This window comes from Lontra canadensis, unplaced genomic scaffold, assembly GCF_010015895.1.
Source record: "Lontra canadensis isolate GAN:19392208 unplaced genomic scaffold, GSC_riverotter_1.0 scaffold58, whole genome shotgun sequence".
NCBI lineage: Eukaryota > Metazoa > Chordata > Mammalia > Carnivora > Mustelidae > Lontra > Lontra canadensis.
The window spans coordinates 3388356-3405517 of NW_022631052.1; the positions used below are offsets into that span (position 1 = coordinate 3388356).

The 17162-nt window shown below is 46.2% G+C and overlaps 1 protein-coding gene across 1 annotated transcript in view; it reads right to left on the reverse strand.

Annotated features, from left to right (window-relative positions):
* FBXW8 (F-box and WD repeat domain containing 8) overlaps positions 1-15465 on the reverse strand; it is a 121364-nt gene extending 105899 nt beyond the window's left edge. The window contains exon 1 of the mRNA XM_032876194.1: positions 15109-15465. Coding sequence (XP_032732085.1) covers positions 15109-15426 — 318 coding nt within the window. The 5' untranslated portion in view covers positions 15427-15465. The remainder of the gene's footprint in view (positions 1-15108) is intronic.
* Positions 15466-17162: the final 1697 nt, after the last annotated feature.

The window sequence follows — 17162 nt, forward strand, 5'->3', positions numbered from 1 at the left end:
CCCCACAGCCAGAGAAATGCTGACCTAGGTCACTAAAGTGTTTTCATCAGGAAAAGAACATGGCGATGAAGATGAGCAAGAAGTAAACAAATGAAACGCTGCATTCGAATGAGGTGAGCACCACCTCCCCTTGGCCACTGCAGAACACACGGTTTCCTGATGCACTCGGGGGCCCACACTGGTTAACCTGAGTGAGCCAGTGCAAACAAAGCAGTTCTTCTTCGGTGTCATTTATTAATGTGGAGAAATTAGAGCTCGCCTGCCTTTGGATAAGCAATTAGGGATGAGGTAACAGGCTTTATTGGAGAGATAAGGCTGTCATGACGATCCTGGTTGCACAAAGAAACAGGAGTGCGAAGCAGAAAGAAAGCCAAGTGTGTATATGTGCCCCTCTGTTCCCAAATCCACCTGCTAAAGCTCCCTTTTAAACAGATTCCTGCAAAGTTAGGGAAAGCAGGCTGTCTGTCTCCATGGAACTTCCTCAGTAAAATTCATTTTTAATAAGCTTTGGCTGACATCAGTGACTTATAGGTTGCAAGCAAATTATTAATTCACCACCCATATACAACAGTCCTATACCACAAGGCTGCAGTCTGAAAATTGAAAATAGTCTCAGCATTCTTTTTTTAAAAGATTTTATTTATTTATTTGACAGACAGAGATCACAAGTAGGCAGAGAGGCAGGTAGAGAGAGAGGGGAGAAGTAGGCTTCCTGCTGAGCAGAAAAGCTGATGCGGGGCTCGATCCTAGGACCCTGAGATCATGACCTGAGCCGAAGGCAGAGGCTTAACCCACTGAGCCACCCAGGACCCCCTAGTCTCAGCATTCTTAAGGGAGCATGAGGACTGATTTATTACCTACCAAGATCCAGGGTAAAAATTTTTCTGGAATCATTTTTCTATTCACCTAGGAGTCTCAGAGCTAAGAAGATAAGGCAAGGCATAAGAAGGAGATGTATTCAACTTTGCAAAAACAGCGCAAGGCTATGAGAGCCAAAAGGGATCTCTGGAGGGAAAAAGAGCAAGAGTTGACAGTTCTCTGTGGGCAAAGACAGTACAGAATTTTAAATCGGCAAAGAAATGTTGGTTGTGGCGGGGGGGGGGGGGCAAAAAATATCTGCAAGTATAATCAGAAGGCAAAGGGGTCCCTGCCCAAAAAAATAACGGAAAGTCTTAGTCTAATGTCAGGCTAGGTCACCTCTTACAACTAACTGGCTTCATTCACGGAGGAAAAGAGGCAGCACTTTCTTACTTGGCCCAGATATAACCTGAGACTCCTTAACACAACCACGGTATGGGGAGAGTGGTGTCACCCACCACCAGCTGAGGAAAGCCACACACAACACCAGACTATCGTTCGTGACCTTGGACTTCCTTCTGCTTTCTCTTTTGGATTATTTGACTAGGGTGAGGTGAAGAAGCCTATTTTACCTGCTTGGTAGAGAAATAAGAAAAGAACATTCCTTCTCTTCAAGCAAAGAAAAGCTTACACTCGTGCAAAGTGAACTCAGATCTAGCTTCTACACTGTTAGAGACAGCAGGCACTGCTTTCTTCAATCAGTCCCCGCTTTAGGACTGTTAACTGGTTTCTGGACGGCACTACTGTAACAAAGCAAGAGAAATCACCTTTATTTTTAGTTACTCTGGTGTAGAAAAGTCACCAGACGTGTGGTGGCAGCAGCCTTCCCTCTTTTGCCCATTCAGACGGCAGATTCTCTATTCTCAACGTGGAACACAGTGCAGCAGAACCACAGCAGAACCACACCCCTGCCACCACCCTCTTTGATCCCAACCACCATGACCTCTGGGATGGAGGTTCAGAACAAAGATTCAAATGGATAATCCTGTTCCACCACCTGACTAGTCCTGTGAACAGGCTAAAAACCTCTGGGCCTCCGCTTCCTCATCTGTAAAAGAGAGAGCATACCTACCCACAGGGCAGTTACAAGAATACAGAGAGGGTATGGGGCAAGTACCAGGGCAAATCACACAATAACTATCGATACTGCTATATTCTTTCCTGGAGTGGCACTTTGGCTCCCTTTTTCCCCTTCAACAAATATTTGTTGATTAGGTCCACATTCCAGGTGACTCCTCTACCAGCTTGTTTACACAGAGAGTTTTGTCTCCCCCATCCTACCATAAGCAGAGGACAGCTGGCGACAGCAGAGAGGGGATGGCACGGTGGAGGCAAAGTCACTCAGGAGTCTGAACAATGGGAGTGTCCATACCATAGGATCTTTTTCGAGAGAACCGTTCAAAGAGAATCAGCAATTTTAAGACGCTATACCATGATAACAACTAAGAAAGGATTGCTCTAGTGCACAGTGAAGGAAAAGGAGGCAGCCACCAGGGTGCAAATGACCAGTCAGGGGTGTTATGGTCCCCATACCAAAAACTGATCTCAAATGCCATGCTGGTCTCATTGTTAATGTACCAGTTGTGATGAGTCTTGAGAATTTGTCAGTTTTGGGGGACAGTGGTTTCAAAGCATTGAATTATGTAAACACCAACATTACAAAGCCAAACTTTCAAATCATTATGCCCTTCGAATTACATCTAACCTCCAAAATGATTGCCGATCCCTAACAAATCAAGTTCCAGACTCCTGTAAATGACCTTTCCGGTTGCTACCAGTGGTTGGGGAGTGGCAGGGAAAAAAAGTAACCAATGTGATAAGGGAAGGTCCACATCTTTAGACCTATGTAGACCCACAAGGTCAGGAAACGGAAGGCTGAAGTTTCACGTTGCACACTTGGAATCTCTTTGGCAAGACTTTTGATCACTGGTTCTTAACAGTCGATGCTGCACTGGATCACTCAGATTCCCCCTCTGGGTCCATGACATTCACCGCCCCAGATGCTCAGAATGCGGCCTGCTCTTGGCTGATGGGGCTCACCCCTTCCCAAGCACTACCCCGGTCAAACAAGCTGCCTCATCCAAAGTCACATCCCCCACTGGAGGGCAGCCTGCATCCAGTGACTAGTCAATACCTAGGTAGAGAGGCTTGTCCCTGGTGCCTCAATTCAGGACTTCTCGGGAAGGCCAAACTACTAAACCACGTGCAGGCAAAACTTCATCCCAGAATCTGTCTCATGAAAAATCCAACCCGATTTTCTGAAGCAAGAGATGTGATACAAGACAGTCCTATATTCAACACATTCTCAAAGATTCTGATGTGCAACTCTGGACACAGGAGTCTAGCTCTAGCTAACCTACTTCCCTTTCCTCTACTCAAGGAGGTGGAATGATGTTAGAATGACATTATTAAACCAAGAGACAGAACAAAGTAGAGTCAAAGTTAAATAAGTCATTCATAAACTTCACTTTGTTATTAGTAATGGATCACTTGAGAAATACCTTATAAAAGATAGAGCGTTATGAGCATACTTGACCCTGGGGTGGAAATGTAATTCTTTTACAGGTACCCAGGATTTGACAAGGATGTGGAGCCACATCCTGGACAGAGGTGCTAGCCCAGTAACCACGCACATGCTAACAGTGGGGCTTGAGCACTCCCACCTGGCCCTTCTCACAGCTCATAAACAGAAGTAAACAATATTACCCACCGCAAGTGTGTGGAGAAGTACCTTAACATCTAAAGGGTGCTATCGGAGTTCCACCTAGGCCACTCTGAAGCACACAACCATCTGAAAAGTTCCAGGCTACATGAACCAGTTCTGATTTCTATGGATTTAAAGACATGGAAATGGAGAGGTGGACGATTCAGAAACAAATTCCAAGAACGAAGGAAGGAAACTAAACAAGACACTGGAAACAGTAACATAGGAAAACCTGGTCACACTACAAAAATATCAGTAAGACTATGTTTAGAGAATCACTTTGCACCAATTTTATAGCCCAAGAATTGTGAGACTGGCTAATAATGCTACGGAAAACCAAGACATTAAAGTATTAACATGGCTTCAAAGGTGAGGAGAAACACCATTTTGATAAAATACTACCTGGCTTTTCATTTTTCAATAGCTCCAATAGGATTCTTTACCACGATGGGGGCTCTTGTGCTCTTGTCCCATATTATATATCAAGACCATCTGTAGAGTTTAAAAAAAAAGTCCCCAATTGCCTGTTACATCAAATTTCCAGGGGTGGGGCTCAAGCATCTCTTCCTCAGGGATCTTGAGGCACACTAGAAATGGAGAACCACAACCCTAAATCATAGGTGAATTAAGAAAAGAGGCAAAAAAAAAAAAAAAAAAAACAAACCCAACGACAACAAAAAAACAACAAAAAACACCACACAAACCCCACAAAGAGGTCATGTTACTTTGTTAATTCAAAGTCAGTGAATACTAGATTTTCCCAAAGTCTGCTGGACTTACTCCAAAAATGCTAAAAGAAATTGCAAATGGATCCATCCCCAGGGAGGCTGATTTGTACTCCTATGTGCTAATGTAAGACTAATTCTGTAAATGGATTGGTTTTGTGCCTTACTGTTAGAAATTTAATCTGTCTTCTCTTGTTTAGTAGAAGAAGGGATAATTACTAAGAGCCAAATCAGTGAAAAGTGAACAAACGGCCTCAAGATTTGTTCCCAATGTACATCTCCAGGGCAAAGGGAACATGAAAGCTCTCTCTAGGTGGTGTTTTAAGAAACCGAGAAAGGCACCTCGAACATACAATAGACATGCAATAGTATTTCTGCTAAATCTGGCTGAAAGGAGACCATTTTGTGAAGGAATTTATCTCAATTTTCTCAATTTTCATCAAAAGCGGAGCAGAGCAGACCCAGGCAACCTCAATCAGAAAAAATTCCAGTTTCACCTGAGTCTTGAAGAAAAAAAAACTGGTTGATGGGGGCGGGGTCTGAAACACTCAAGATAAATATGAATTCATTCACAATCCCAAATTTATCTCAAAACAGGTATTTTTTAAAAAGATGACAGAAGGGGCCCCTGGGAGGCTGAGTGGGTTAAAGCCTCTGCCTTCAGCTTGGGTCGTGATCCCAGGGTCCTGGGATCGAGCCCCGCATGGCGGGAGGGTGGGGGGGGGGGTCTCTGCCTGCCTCTCTGCCTGGTTGTGATCTCTGTCTGTCAAATAAAAAAACAACAAAGAAAAAAACTTTTAAAAAAAAGATGACAGAAGAACACCAAAACGTTAACAGCTCAGCCTCTGACCAATGGCATTACAACAATTTTTTTCTTCTGAATTCCCTATTTTTACAGTAAGTGATATTTCACACACACCAAAAAAAAAAACAAAACATTTTTGAAATAAGGTGTTCTATGTTCAAAACACGATCTGAAATCAGGGCCATTCCAGATCCCACGGGGAGAAGAGGTGCTGTTGGAAAATGTGTAAGAAATTATGTCTAGGGGCGCCTAGGTGGCTCAGTGGGCTCAGGCCTCTGCCCTAGGCTCGGGTCAAGGTCCCAGGGTCCTGGGATCAGTCCCTGTGTCAGGCTCTCTGCTCAGCGGAGAGCCTGCTTCCTCCTCTCTCTCTCTCTGCCTGCCTCTCTGCCTACTTGTGATCTCTCTGTCAAATAAATAAATAAAATCTTTAAAAAAAAATTATGTCTACACCCAAGGAGCTAAAATCTTTCCTAGAGATAAGTTTGTCATCTAAAACAGCATAAAGATGGGAGACTACAAAATGCAACATACATGGTCCCCTAACGTATTCCAAAGTTCATTAGTAAGTCAGATATTTAGAACTTGAAAATCATTTCTGCTGAGAGGCAATGCTATGAAGAGTGGTTAAGCTCTAAAACAGTCCACAAAAAGCCAAGTTATCTCTTCGCATTTAACCTAATCCCTGTGCCTTGTGATGAGAAAAAGCAAGAAGTTTTTAGTCAGTTTCTGTTGATTGCATGCATGGATGATGTAACACTACACAATCTAACCAACACAGTGCCTTGCACACAGCAGATGCACACTAAATTGCATGGGATTTTTTTTTTTAAAGATTATATCTGTTTACTTGTCAGAGAGAAAGAAGGAGCATAGGCTTGGAGACTGGGAGGCAGAGCAGGCTCCCCCATGCAGTACTCAATCCCAGGACCCTGAGATCATGACCTGAGCCGAAGGCAGATGCTCAACCCACTGAGCCACCCAGGCATCACTTTTTGTTTTTAAAACAGGCTTTTCAGGGCTGCCTGGGTGGCTCAGTGGGTTAAGCCTCTGCCTTCGGCTCAGGTCATGATCTCAGGGTCCTGGGATCAAGTCCCACATCGGGCTCTCTGCTAGACGGGGAGCCTGCTTCCTCCTCTCTCTCTCTCTCTCTCTACTTGTGATCTCTGTCAAATAAATAAAATCTTTAAGAAAAAAAAAATTAAAAAAAATAAAACAGGCTTTTCAGGTGGGAATGCAAGGTGGTGCAACCACTCTGGAAAACAGCATGGAGGTTCCTCAAAAAGTTGAGAATAGAGCTACCCTACGACCCAGCAACTGCACTACTGGGTATTTACCCTAAAGATACAAATGCAGTGATCCAAAGGGGCACGTGCACCCGAATGTTTATAGCAGCAATGTCCACAAGAGCCAAACTATGGAAAGAACCTAGATGTCCATCAACCGATGAGTGGATAGAGAAAACGTGGTGTGTGTATATCTACAATGGAATACTATGCAGCCATCAAAAGAAATGAAATCTTGCCATTTGCAACGACGTGGATGGAACCAGAGGGTATTATGCTTAGCGAAATAAGTCAGAGAAAGACAACTATCATACCATCTCCCTGATATGAGGAAGTGGAGATGCAACGTGGGGGGTTTGGGGGGTAGGAAAAGAATAAATGAAACAAGATGGGATCGGGAGGGAGACAAACCATAAGAAACTCTTAATCTCACAAAACAAACTGAGGGTTGCTGCGGGGAGGTGAGTAGGGAGAGGGTGGTGGGGTTACGGACACTGGGGAGGGTATGTGCTATGGTGAGTGCTGTGAAGTGTGTAAACCTGGCGATTCACAGACCTGTACCCCTGGGGCTAATAATACATTATATGTTAATAAAAAATTTAAAAATTAAAAAAAAACCCAAAAACAGGCTTTCCCATTTCAAGAACCACCTACTAGTGGGACTACACTGGGCACCCTGGCAAGGAATGGAGGCAGAAAATGCCAATCTAAAGGACTGGGAGTGAGTACTGGGTGTGGCAGTGAAAGACGCTGGTGTGAAGCAGAAGAGGCTGGCCCTCTGCCTTTGAAGTCCCTTTTAGTTTAAATGGATCAGAGTTCAAGGACCTGGAAAGGAGGTATGTCAGGTGAGGGAGGTGCTCCCGAGTCAGAAGCCTGCACCAGTGGGAGTATGACCGTTTCACATCAAGGGTCCTAAACACTCCACATTCCTACCATTAGGATCAGCTATATAATTTGTGGAGTCCCGTGTAAAACAAAAGGGGGCGCTTGTTTAAAAAGAATTAAGAATTTTAGGGGCGCTTGGGTGGCTCAGTGGGTTAATCCTCTGCCTTCGGCTCAGGTCCTGATCCCAGAGTCCTGGGATCGAGCCCTGCATCAGGCTCTCTGCTCAGCAGGAAGCCTGCTTCCCTGTCTCTCTCTGCCTGCCTCTCTGCCTACTTGTGACCTCTCTCTGTGTCAAATAAATAAATAAAATCTTTAAAAAAAAAAAAAAGAATTAAGAATTTTAAATCACATCAGTCACAAAGGCCCCCAAGCCCCGGACAGCACGGAATTGGCACATTTGCTGTTCTTTGCCTAGACCCCCTTTCCCCAGATCTCTGCATACTTGCTCCCTCATCTCCTTCCACGAAGACCTTCTTGAACAGCACTATTTAAAATTATAGCCTCTCGCCCAACACATACACACTCCATCCCTTCCACCAGCCTTATTCTCCTCCAGACCATTACCTGACGATCACTTGTTCATGGTCTACCGCTCTCCAGGATGGTAGCTCTGTAAGGGCACGGCTCTGTTTTGTTTAATTTTGCTGCTGTATCCTCAGTGCCTAGAACAGTGCCTGCCACTAAGAAGCCGTTTAATCATATTTGTGAAATGAATGAAGCCCAAGCTGCTTCAACCAGCAGAACCTTCCAACAAAGTGATGGTGTCTTAAGTTACAATGTCATGGTATACACAGCATTTCAAAAGGTGCCTAAGTAGAGACCTGCTAATTCATTACAGGAAAAAAATGAATCGCCCTGATAGTAAGAACTTTTCCACTGAGGCAAAGGAAGAAGGAAGAGAACTCTGAGCTAGAGATGATTTCAAGTTGCTCATTAAAGAGAAGGCAGAGGACAGCAAAGAGGAAGGGAAGTGACCCAGTTAGACCAGTTCATGAGCTCACATTTAATTCTGTTTGCTGTAGTTCATATGAGCAAGTTTTCTCACTCATTTCTAACTTAGGAACAGTCATTTCTAACTTAAAAACAGAAGTAAGCTATACCATCAAATTGGCCCTGTTGACAGCACAAATGTAGGTTCCAACAAATTAAATACTGACATAATGTACAATGCATATTAGTCAGCACCAATAAAACTTTATCAGTCCGAAAAACCCAAATCCTAACTGGAAGGACATCTCAATGTTGCCAGGAGTTGTAACGACCATGGAGCCACTTTATAACAGTAGTGTTGGGAGCAGTAATTGCGCCTGTCTCAACTCCACAAATGTGGGTGGGGCCCCTATTGCACGGAATGCTACAGTAGGAGTGCAGGAGAAAGACCAGAGACCCTGTCCTCCAGAGACTCCCAATCCCAGGAGTAGGGGAGCAAGGGGCTTATCAGTGATAAGTCTTAGCAAAGAGGAAGTGCGTATAGTGAACTCTCTGCAATACTAATAAGAATACGACCAGTTTTAATTTATTGGCTGCTTACTGCATGCCAGGCTTTGTGCTAGGAACATTCCGTGCTTTATTTCAAGACAGGCATTAGCATCATCCTCATTTGATGAGTAAGGTAGGATAAGTCCACTTGCCCGAGGTCAAACAGCTAGTTAAGCAGGGTCTCAAATTTAAACTTGAGTCTCCAGAGCCTAGACTCCTAACTAGGAGCACTACTGTGCTTCCATTAATGTCATCCTTTCAGTTAAAAGAAGCAGGACTGTGGGTTTCTGAGGTCAGGGACTATGTCCATTCTGTTTACTACAATTCCCCAGCACCCAGCTAATCAATAAGTATGGTTGGTGATGGGGCGCCTGGGTGGCTCAGTGGGCTGAGCCTCTGCCTTCAGCTCAGGTCATGATCTCGGGGTTCTGGGATCAAGCCCCGTGTCGGGCTCTCTGCTCAGCGGGAAGCCTGCTTTCCCCCCCCCCCCATGGCCCCTCTATCTGCCTGCCTCTCTGCCTACTTGTGATCTCTGTGTGTCAAATAAATAAAATCTTTAAAAAAAAATGTGGTTGATCACAAAACACATACAACCCCATAGTTAGGTTGCTTCAGACACCCACCTAAGGTGGACATCTGCTGTTTCTGTCATTTCCCGCCCAACACCCACTCCCTCTACTTTTAGGAAACCACCCCACTCCTACTCTCCATCGCCTTGGTTTAACGAGGCTAAGGCCTTCCCCCTTATCAGGAGTGGGAGTGGATACAAGCCTGGCCAACCTGAGTCAGTGATTGGCCAGAGGATGAACACATGACCCAGTCCGGACCAATGGGAATTTAAGTTCATACCTTCTGCGGCAGAGAACAGATGCTCTTTCTCCTGGTTGGAAGCAAGAGAAAGTAAGACTGGAGGGCACCTTGGTGCCTCAGTCAGTTAAGCATCTGCCTTCAGCTCAGGTCATGATCCCAGGGTCCTAGGATAGAGTCCTGCTTCACAGGGAGTTTTCTTCTCCCGCTGCCCCACAACCCCACTCACTCTCTCGCTCTCAAAAAGCTTAAAAAGAAAGAAGGGGAGAGAGAGAGAAAGAAAGAAGAAAAAAAGACTGGAGTTGCTGGTAGCCATTTCATCCCAAAGGTGGGGGGTGGGGGAGGTCTGCCTGGGAATAAAAAACAAAAGGAAAGCAGGATAAGGACACGCAGAGACTTCTAGTTGCATGATCGAAGCATCCACACCTGGAATCTTTAGGTACACTCATCAGTAGATTGCAGTTTGGGCTTCTTAAGTCAGTTTGAGTTGGGGGCTGCCTGCTTATGGCTCAAGAGTCCTAACACCACCTACATAAAAATGGGACAATGCAACCAGACAGCACACGTATCAGGCAAAGAAATCCTTGCAATTATGCTCAAGTGCACCCCCCACCTCTGAAAAGCTGGAGTTTAGGGAGAGAGAGAAATGTCGGAAGAAAAGTGCCTCATGCCTCTGAAAATCTTTCCAGGGCTATAGCGATTTTTTTCACTAGTTAAAACCATGTACTAAAGAGACAGTTTAGGTGTCCCCATTTGTCACCTAAACACACATGGCTTCTCAGTGGTATTACTTAAAGCTTTCTAAGACCAGACGAGGCCCAAGAGGAGTCACTTTCAAGTTTTCATCTCAGCTGTGCTTGTCCATTGCCAGTCCGGCCGGCACCCGGCCAGATGACACTCCAGCGCGGTGCCGTTCACCCACTCCTCTGAAGGCGAACTAACTCCTGACTGCCAACCTACTAGTTGGATCTCACTCCAGTGAGGACACTACAGGCTCCCGGGGCGGGGGGGGGGGGGGGGGGGGGAGGCTGCATCAAATACAACACAACAGAACGCACTGGCACAAGAGAGCACACCAGGGACTGGGGGGACATCACCCAGAAGAGAGGGGACGTTAGGACGTGGGACCAGATTTATAGTTCTCCCTCATGTCAAGTGGTCAGCCTGTGAGAGTTTCTGTGGAGTCTCAGGTAGGACTAAAATCTTCCTCCATAGGTGTCAGCCACAGATCAAGTGAGGAGTCTTGGGAAAACAAACGCAAAGAACACAAACTCAGGACCCAGCACAGACCCAGCCCACAGAAGATTTCATTTAACTCACGGTGTTAGTACTTAAAAACATCTTTTTTTTTTTTTTTTTTTTGCATTAGTTACCAACAGTTAAAAATGGGAAGAATTTGAGTGATAGACAGTATTAATGGCCACTACTTTGTTCATTCCTCCCCGTATCCAGGCAGTGGGTGACTCCGCCCTGACTCTAGACTTGGCCATCTGGCTCTCTGGCAGACGTGACAGTAACAAACATGACCTGGGCAGACTTCAAAGCACTTGGGCATCAGAGCTTGCCCTCCTGCTGCTCTTGCAGCCCTGAGAAAGCCCATTCAGGGCTCACCTGTAGGAGGAGACATAGAGCAAGCACATACACACCCCCAGCGGCTCGCCAGCCCCCAGGGGCAGCACCAGCAGCTAACCTCAGATATCTGAGTGGACCCACCCATGCCCAGCCCAAACTGCCACCCTGCAAAACAGTGAACTAAGTAGTGGTGGGGTTTTTTGTTTTATTTGTGAGAGCGCGCACATGAGCAGGAGGAGGGGGAGAGGAAGAGGAAGAAGCAGACTCCCCACTGAGCAAGGAGCCTGACCTGACCAACCCATAGGATCATGACCTGAACCAAAGGCAGACGCTTCACTGACTGAGCCACCTAAATAGCCACCAGGCGCCCCTAAATGGTGGTGTTTTAAGCCAAAGTCCTGAGTGTTTTCTGTGTGGCAAAAACTGATGGAGTCCCTATAAAAATAAACATTCCCAATTACAAAACAAAAACCTATAGACTCTGCCACACTGGGACTACATTCTTGCAAGGCAACAACCAGCTGAGCTGGGCAGTGGCTCCCACCTTTAGCCCAGCTCCCGTGGGTATCCCCCAATTTATCACCTTCTCATCTCGCCCATGCTGAGGTCAAGTTCAGTTGCCATAGGTCACCTCGTTTAGATGCTGTTATATTTATGGCAAAGAAGAAAGTGAAATACTGTATTCTACATACTTGAGTGACTATCATGTGGGAAAGCCATTATAACCACACTAGAAAACTGTCAGCATCTACTAAGGCTGAACATCTGCATACCTATGACCTAGCAATTCCACAACTAGCTATATACCTAAGAAAAAGGAGTACAAGGTTCCAAACGATATGCAAAGTGTTCGCAGCACGACTCCCCAGAGTCCCAAACCAGCTGTGAAACTAGTTATCAAGAATGTCCAAAAGAATAAAACGTGACATATTCACAGAGATGAATCTCACACATAATGCTATGTGCTAGAACCCAGTCACAAGCAAACACATGCTGTAGGATTCTACTTATAGTTCAAAACCAGACAAAATTAAAATAAGGTGTTAGAAGTCAGGTGAGAACACATGGGGGTTCTGACAAGCTGAGAATGCGGTTCTGAAATCTGGGTGCTATTTTACATGGAAGTGTACACTTGTGAAAACTCACCAACCTGGACATTTATGATTTTATACAGGGTCTGATCTAAAGAAATTTTAAAAGCAGAAAAGAAAGACCAAGGCGGCTAGGTTTAAAAAAAAAAAAAAATGGTTCCGTATTTTTTAGGGATATCATGAAGGCAACTCCTAAACTGTCATCTTTAATATTTAATGTGGCAAAAAGAATAATAGCCATGATGGGGCACACAGCTGGCTCAGTCACTGGAGCATGAGACTTTTTTTTTTTTTTTTTTTTGACAGAGAGAGACACAGAGAGAGAGGGAATACAAGCAGGGGGAGTGGGAGAAGGAGAAGTAGGCTTCCCATCCAGCAGGGAGCCCAATGTGGGCCTCGATCTCTGGACTCTGGGATCATGATCTGAGCCAAAGGCAGATGCTTAACAACTGAGCCACCCAGGTGCCCGGAGCATTCGACTCTTGATCTCTGGGCTGTGAGTTCAAGACCCAAGACAGGTGTTAAAGAGTATTTAAAAAAAAAAAAAAAAAAGATAACCATGAGTTAAAGCAATACAGAAAGATACATAATGAAACACCTCATGAACTAGGGAAAAGGACAGAATGAGCCACTCCGAGGCTGCCTTACTCATTTGCATGAGATCAGGCATGACCTCTAGGCTCTGGGGCTTAAAACCACCGATATGTGAATCTAAACCTTTTCTGTAAAGGTTACCATCACTTCTCACATTCAGGATACTGGGTAGGTTGACTGCCCCTCAAAATTACTTTCTTAATCATCTGTCAAATGGGACAAAGAGCAGCCACCGGAGATATCACTGTTGGGAGAACTGAAGAAGATAAGATCTTTAAACCCTTAAGGCAGTACCAAGGAGACTGAGAGTAATTTTATTTATAGCCGTGTTGATGATTGCAAAGTACTTTAAAAAAAAAAAAGCAGCAAGCAAAGGTTGGATGCTGGTCATAGGATGCAGAGCCCAACAGCATCTAACGTGGTGATTCTGCAGACAGCGGAGATGATGGGCACCCATTCCAGAGCAGGTTTTTCCTAACTGTAATTCTGATGTACCCTTTGGATCCTACAGTAGGCAGGCCCCTTCCACTTCTAGACTTCATTAAGGGCTCCACTACTTTTGGTCTCAATGCCTATCCCTCAGGAGTATCAGAGCCAGAAAGTCTTGAAAAGTCAAGACTATAAACCAAAGGAAGCTGTACAGCAGAGAACAAAGTCTCAAATTTGTTTGACCATCCCAACCATCACATTTCTGAGCTTCCTTGGGATATTGATTAAGCAGATCTAGGGACACACCAGAACCTATCTTTTAAGAAGGCTAAAGGGGATTTTACACCAAGTTTGCAAAACTACTATCTGGGAAATTTACAGCCTAACACACCTGGATCCAAATTCAACCGCCAGAACTTATCAGCAAGGCATCCCTGGGGCAATTACAGAAAACCTCTTAATATCCTCATTCATAAAAGGAGACTAACAATACTGACTTCTCAGGATAGTTGTGAAGTCTGAAGACACTGCCACACTCAGCAGGTTGGAATTTTGCTGTGAGGCCCCGAGTGTGTCCTTGTCCTAACAATTCACTTTCCAATTTCCCTCTACCACTGCGAGCCTTACCTACACATCTGCTTCCATGGGAGTAACTTTTGCATAGATCTGGACTGGCCTGAGCAATTTCTCCAGTGCTAAACCACCTTCCCAAGGCATTGAAAGATTTTTACGTCTGCCAGACTTCCTCAGTGATGACCCACTTTTTACAGAAGCAGACAGGATACCAGTGTGAATTCTCATACATATAAGAATTGTCACATTAAATGAGTTTATAATATACACAGAAGAAGGTCCCAACCCTAGAGGTAAACCAGAAACTTTGTGGAAACTCCTATAGCTATTAATGTTATTTGAATAAAACAACACGTTAAATAAGCCATTGTTTTTAGAAACAACTTGCCAATTACAGAATTACACTGAACTGGGAAACTGTAGAAGCCGTCTTTAAACCTAATTTAAATCTAACCAGGGGCACCTGGGTGGCTCAGTCATTAAAGCAACAACTCTAGACTTTTGACTTGGGCTCAGCAGAACTAGCCCAGCAAGGTCCTCCATACTCAGTGGGGAGTCTGCTTAAGGATTCTCTTCCTCTATGCGCACCCCCCCCAATAAATCAAACCATTAAAACCTCCTGTATTATCCTAACCTTTAACCATGGATGTGTTTTAGATGATCCCGACTTTGCCAACTTTGTAAAGGTTTTTTTTTTTGTTTTGTTTTGTTTTGTTTTTTGGTGGGTGGGGAGTGGGGTGTCTCCAGATTCTCAAAAGGATCCATGCCCATGAAGTGATAAGAACCTCCATGTTAATGACAGTGCCCAAAGGATTTTGCTTCCCCTGCTCTTAAATACATGTACTGTTGGGAAAAAACTGAGTAGTACAAGCATTATACCGAACAAAGTTAAAATCGCTTCCTGTCCCTGCCCTGAGCCTCCTCCCTAAAGACAACCCTTGTTAAGAGTTCAAGGGCAGGATTTCTCAAACAGATACTGACATTTTGGGCTGGATCATTTTCTCTGGGTGCAGTCCCTGCACTGTAGGACGTTTAGAAGTGTCCCAGACTTCTACCCACTGGACTCCTGTAGCAACTCCCCCAACCCAGTTGTGGCATCCTAAAAAGGTCTGCAGACACTGCCAAGATGGGCGAACAAAGTCACCGCAGAGTGAGGACCAACCCTTCCAGAGACACTCTATGCCTGCACAGACATAGGGTGGCACGCACTTTCCGAGTCATTGGCGGGGCGGGGGGGGGGGGGGGGGCGGGTAGCGGGGGCAGGGGCAGGCTCGGACCTCGGCAGGAGGTGACGGCCACTCACCAGGTCGCGGATGAGCTGGTCCACCAGCTGCTCCCCGCCCCCGGCAACCTCGCGAGCCGGAGGGGAACGGGAACGGCTCGCCGCGTCCTGCCTCTCTGCCCGGGTCGCCCGCGCCGCCGGGGGCCGCCCCGCACCCTCCAGGAGGCCCTGGGCCAGAGCCAGGTATCCCGAGGCCTGCTCGCCGCGCCCGGGGGCCACTTCGGCCCGCCGCGGCCGCCGCTCGGCAGCCTCGGGCCGCCGCCGCTTCCTGAGCGCCTGGGCCTGCGCCAGCTCCTCCTGCCAGCGCCGGCGGAACTCGTCCAGGCTGTGGTCGTCCATCGCCGCCGCTCCCGGCCCTCCGCGTCCTCCTCGGCCCGCCGGCAGCCACGGGACAGTCCCTCCGCGGGAAGTGTCCGCCGCGGCCGGAAATCCGCGCCACCGCCGCACTCGGGTTCCGGGTCGGCGGCCCCGCCCCCGGCGCGCCCCTCGAACGGTCCCCTCGCGCGGGTGCCTCGCGGCGCCCCAGACCCGGGTCTGTGGCCTCACTCCGCGCCCAGCCTCTCCTCTTACCCGCCTGCGGCTCTTGTCAAGCGCGGACTTGGCGCCAAGCACCGTTTCTTCGGTCAAATCTGCATTGAGCACCTACTGGACGCCAGGCGCTGAAGATTCAGCATTTAAATCTGGGCCCCTGTCCCCGCCCCCTCCTAATAGCTCTCCCTTCATGGGGTTTCCATTCACGTTGGGGGGCGGGGGAGGAAGACCACGTTCAAAAAAACGAATATGAAGGCGTGAATTAGTGGTAGCTGTTGATAAAACAAGGTAACAAAGTAAGGCACAGGGTGGGGATGGGGACTGACCTTCGGAGGGATGTTCAGGGAAGGCATCTCTGCAACGGCCTCTGAACCAAGAGCTTAATGAGGAGAAAAGCCAGGCGTGGAAAGATCTCAGAAGACACTTCCAAAAGGAACTGCAGTGAGATGGGGAAAGAAATGGCGTACAATCGTATTCCATCTTCCAAATGTTTTGAACCTGCTGTTCCCTCCTCCGGGAATTTTTCAAATCTCCCCCCGCCCCCACTCCCGGTTAACTCCTACACATCTTTCCTAGCTCAGCTCACACCTCCCTTAATCTCCCCTCCATCTCTCGTGCCCCACCCCCAAAATAAGGTCACCTGCTTATTCATCCCTACAGCATCTCATACTTCATACCACAAAACACAGTTTGTGATTTTGGATTCATGTAATTGCTTATTAGTAGCTCCCTTTCCTCCTGGACTATCCATTCTTAGCTTGGAGTCTGGAGATTGGTAGGCATTCCATACGTATTTACTAACGACCCCTTCAGATGACAACTATTGTCCCCACTTTACAGATGAAGAAACTGAGCTTTAAAACACACACAGAAAAACCCACAGCTGGTAATGTGCAGACTCAGGATTCCCCCCCACCCCCCACTCCAGACCCGACCTTAACCTAATCATACAGCCTATATGCCTAAGTCAGCTAGGAACGATATGGCTACCTTAGTTACCAGGGTTTTTCAGTGCAGGGATAGTAACAGCATGGTGATCAACAGCCAGAGCCCCAGAATCAAGACAGAAAAACCTAGTTGGGAATCCCGGCACCCTCATTTACTCTCATTGCCTTTCTTCCAGCAATTCTATTTTAGGAATTTATCCTAAGAGAAGAAACCGGAGGATGAATTCAACGAATACCGTCAAGGATGGCAGTGGAGCATTGTTTGTAATACTGAACATTGGAAGCGATCTAAATAACTGACAGTAGGCCGCTGGTTAGATAAATTTTGCCCCCATTAGAATGTAAGAGAGATCCTAACCAGAACATCAGCTCCTTAAGAGCGGAGACCAGATCTGTTTGTCCATTGCTAGGTCTTTAGCACTCAGAACAATGCCTGGGACACAGTAGCTGCTCTATAAATAATGAATTAATGTAATACTGTGTAGCTATTAAATATTACATGGAGAAAATTTAATCACATGAAAATATAACCTAACAAGAGAAAGCCAGGACACAACATACAGTACGATGCCATACTGTTTTTTTTTTTTTAAGTAC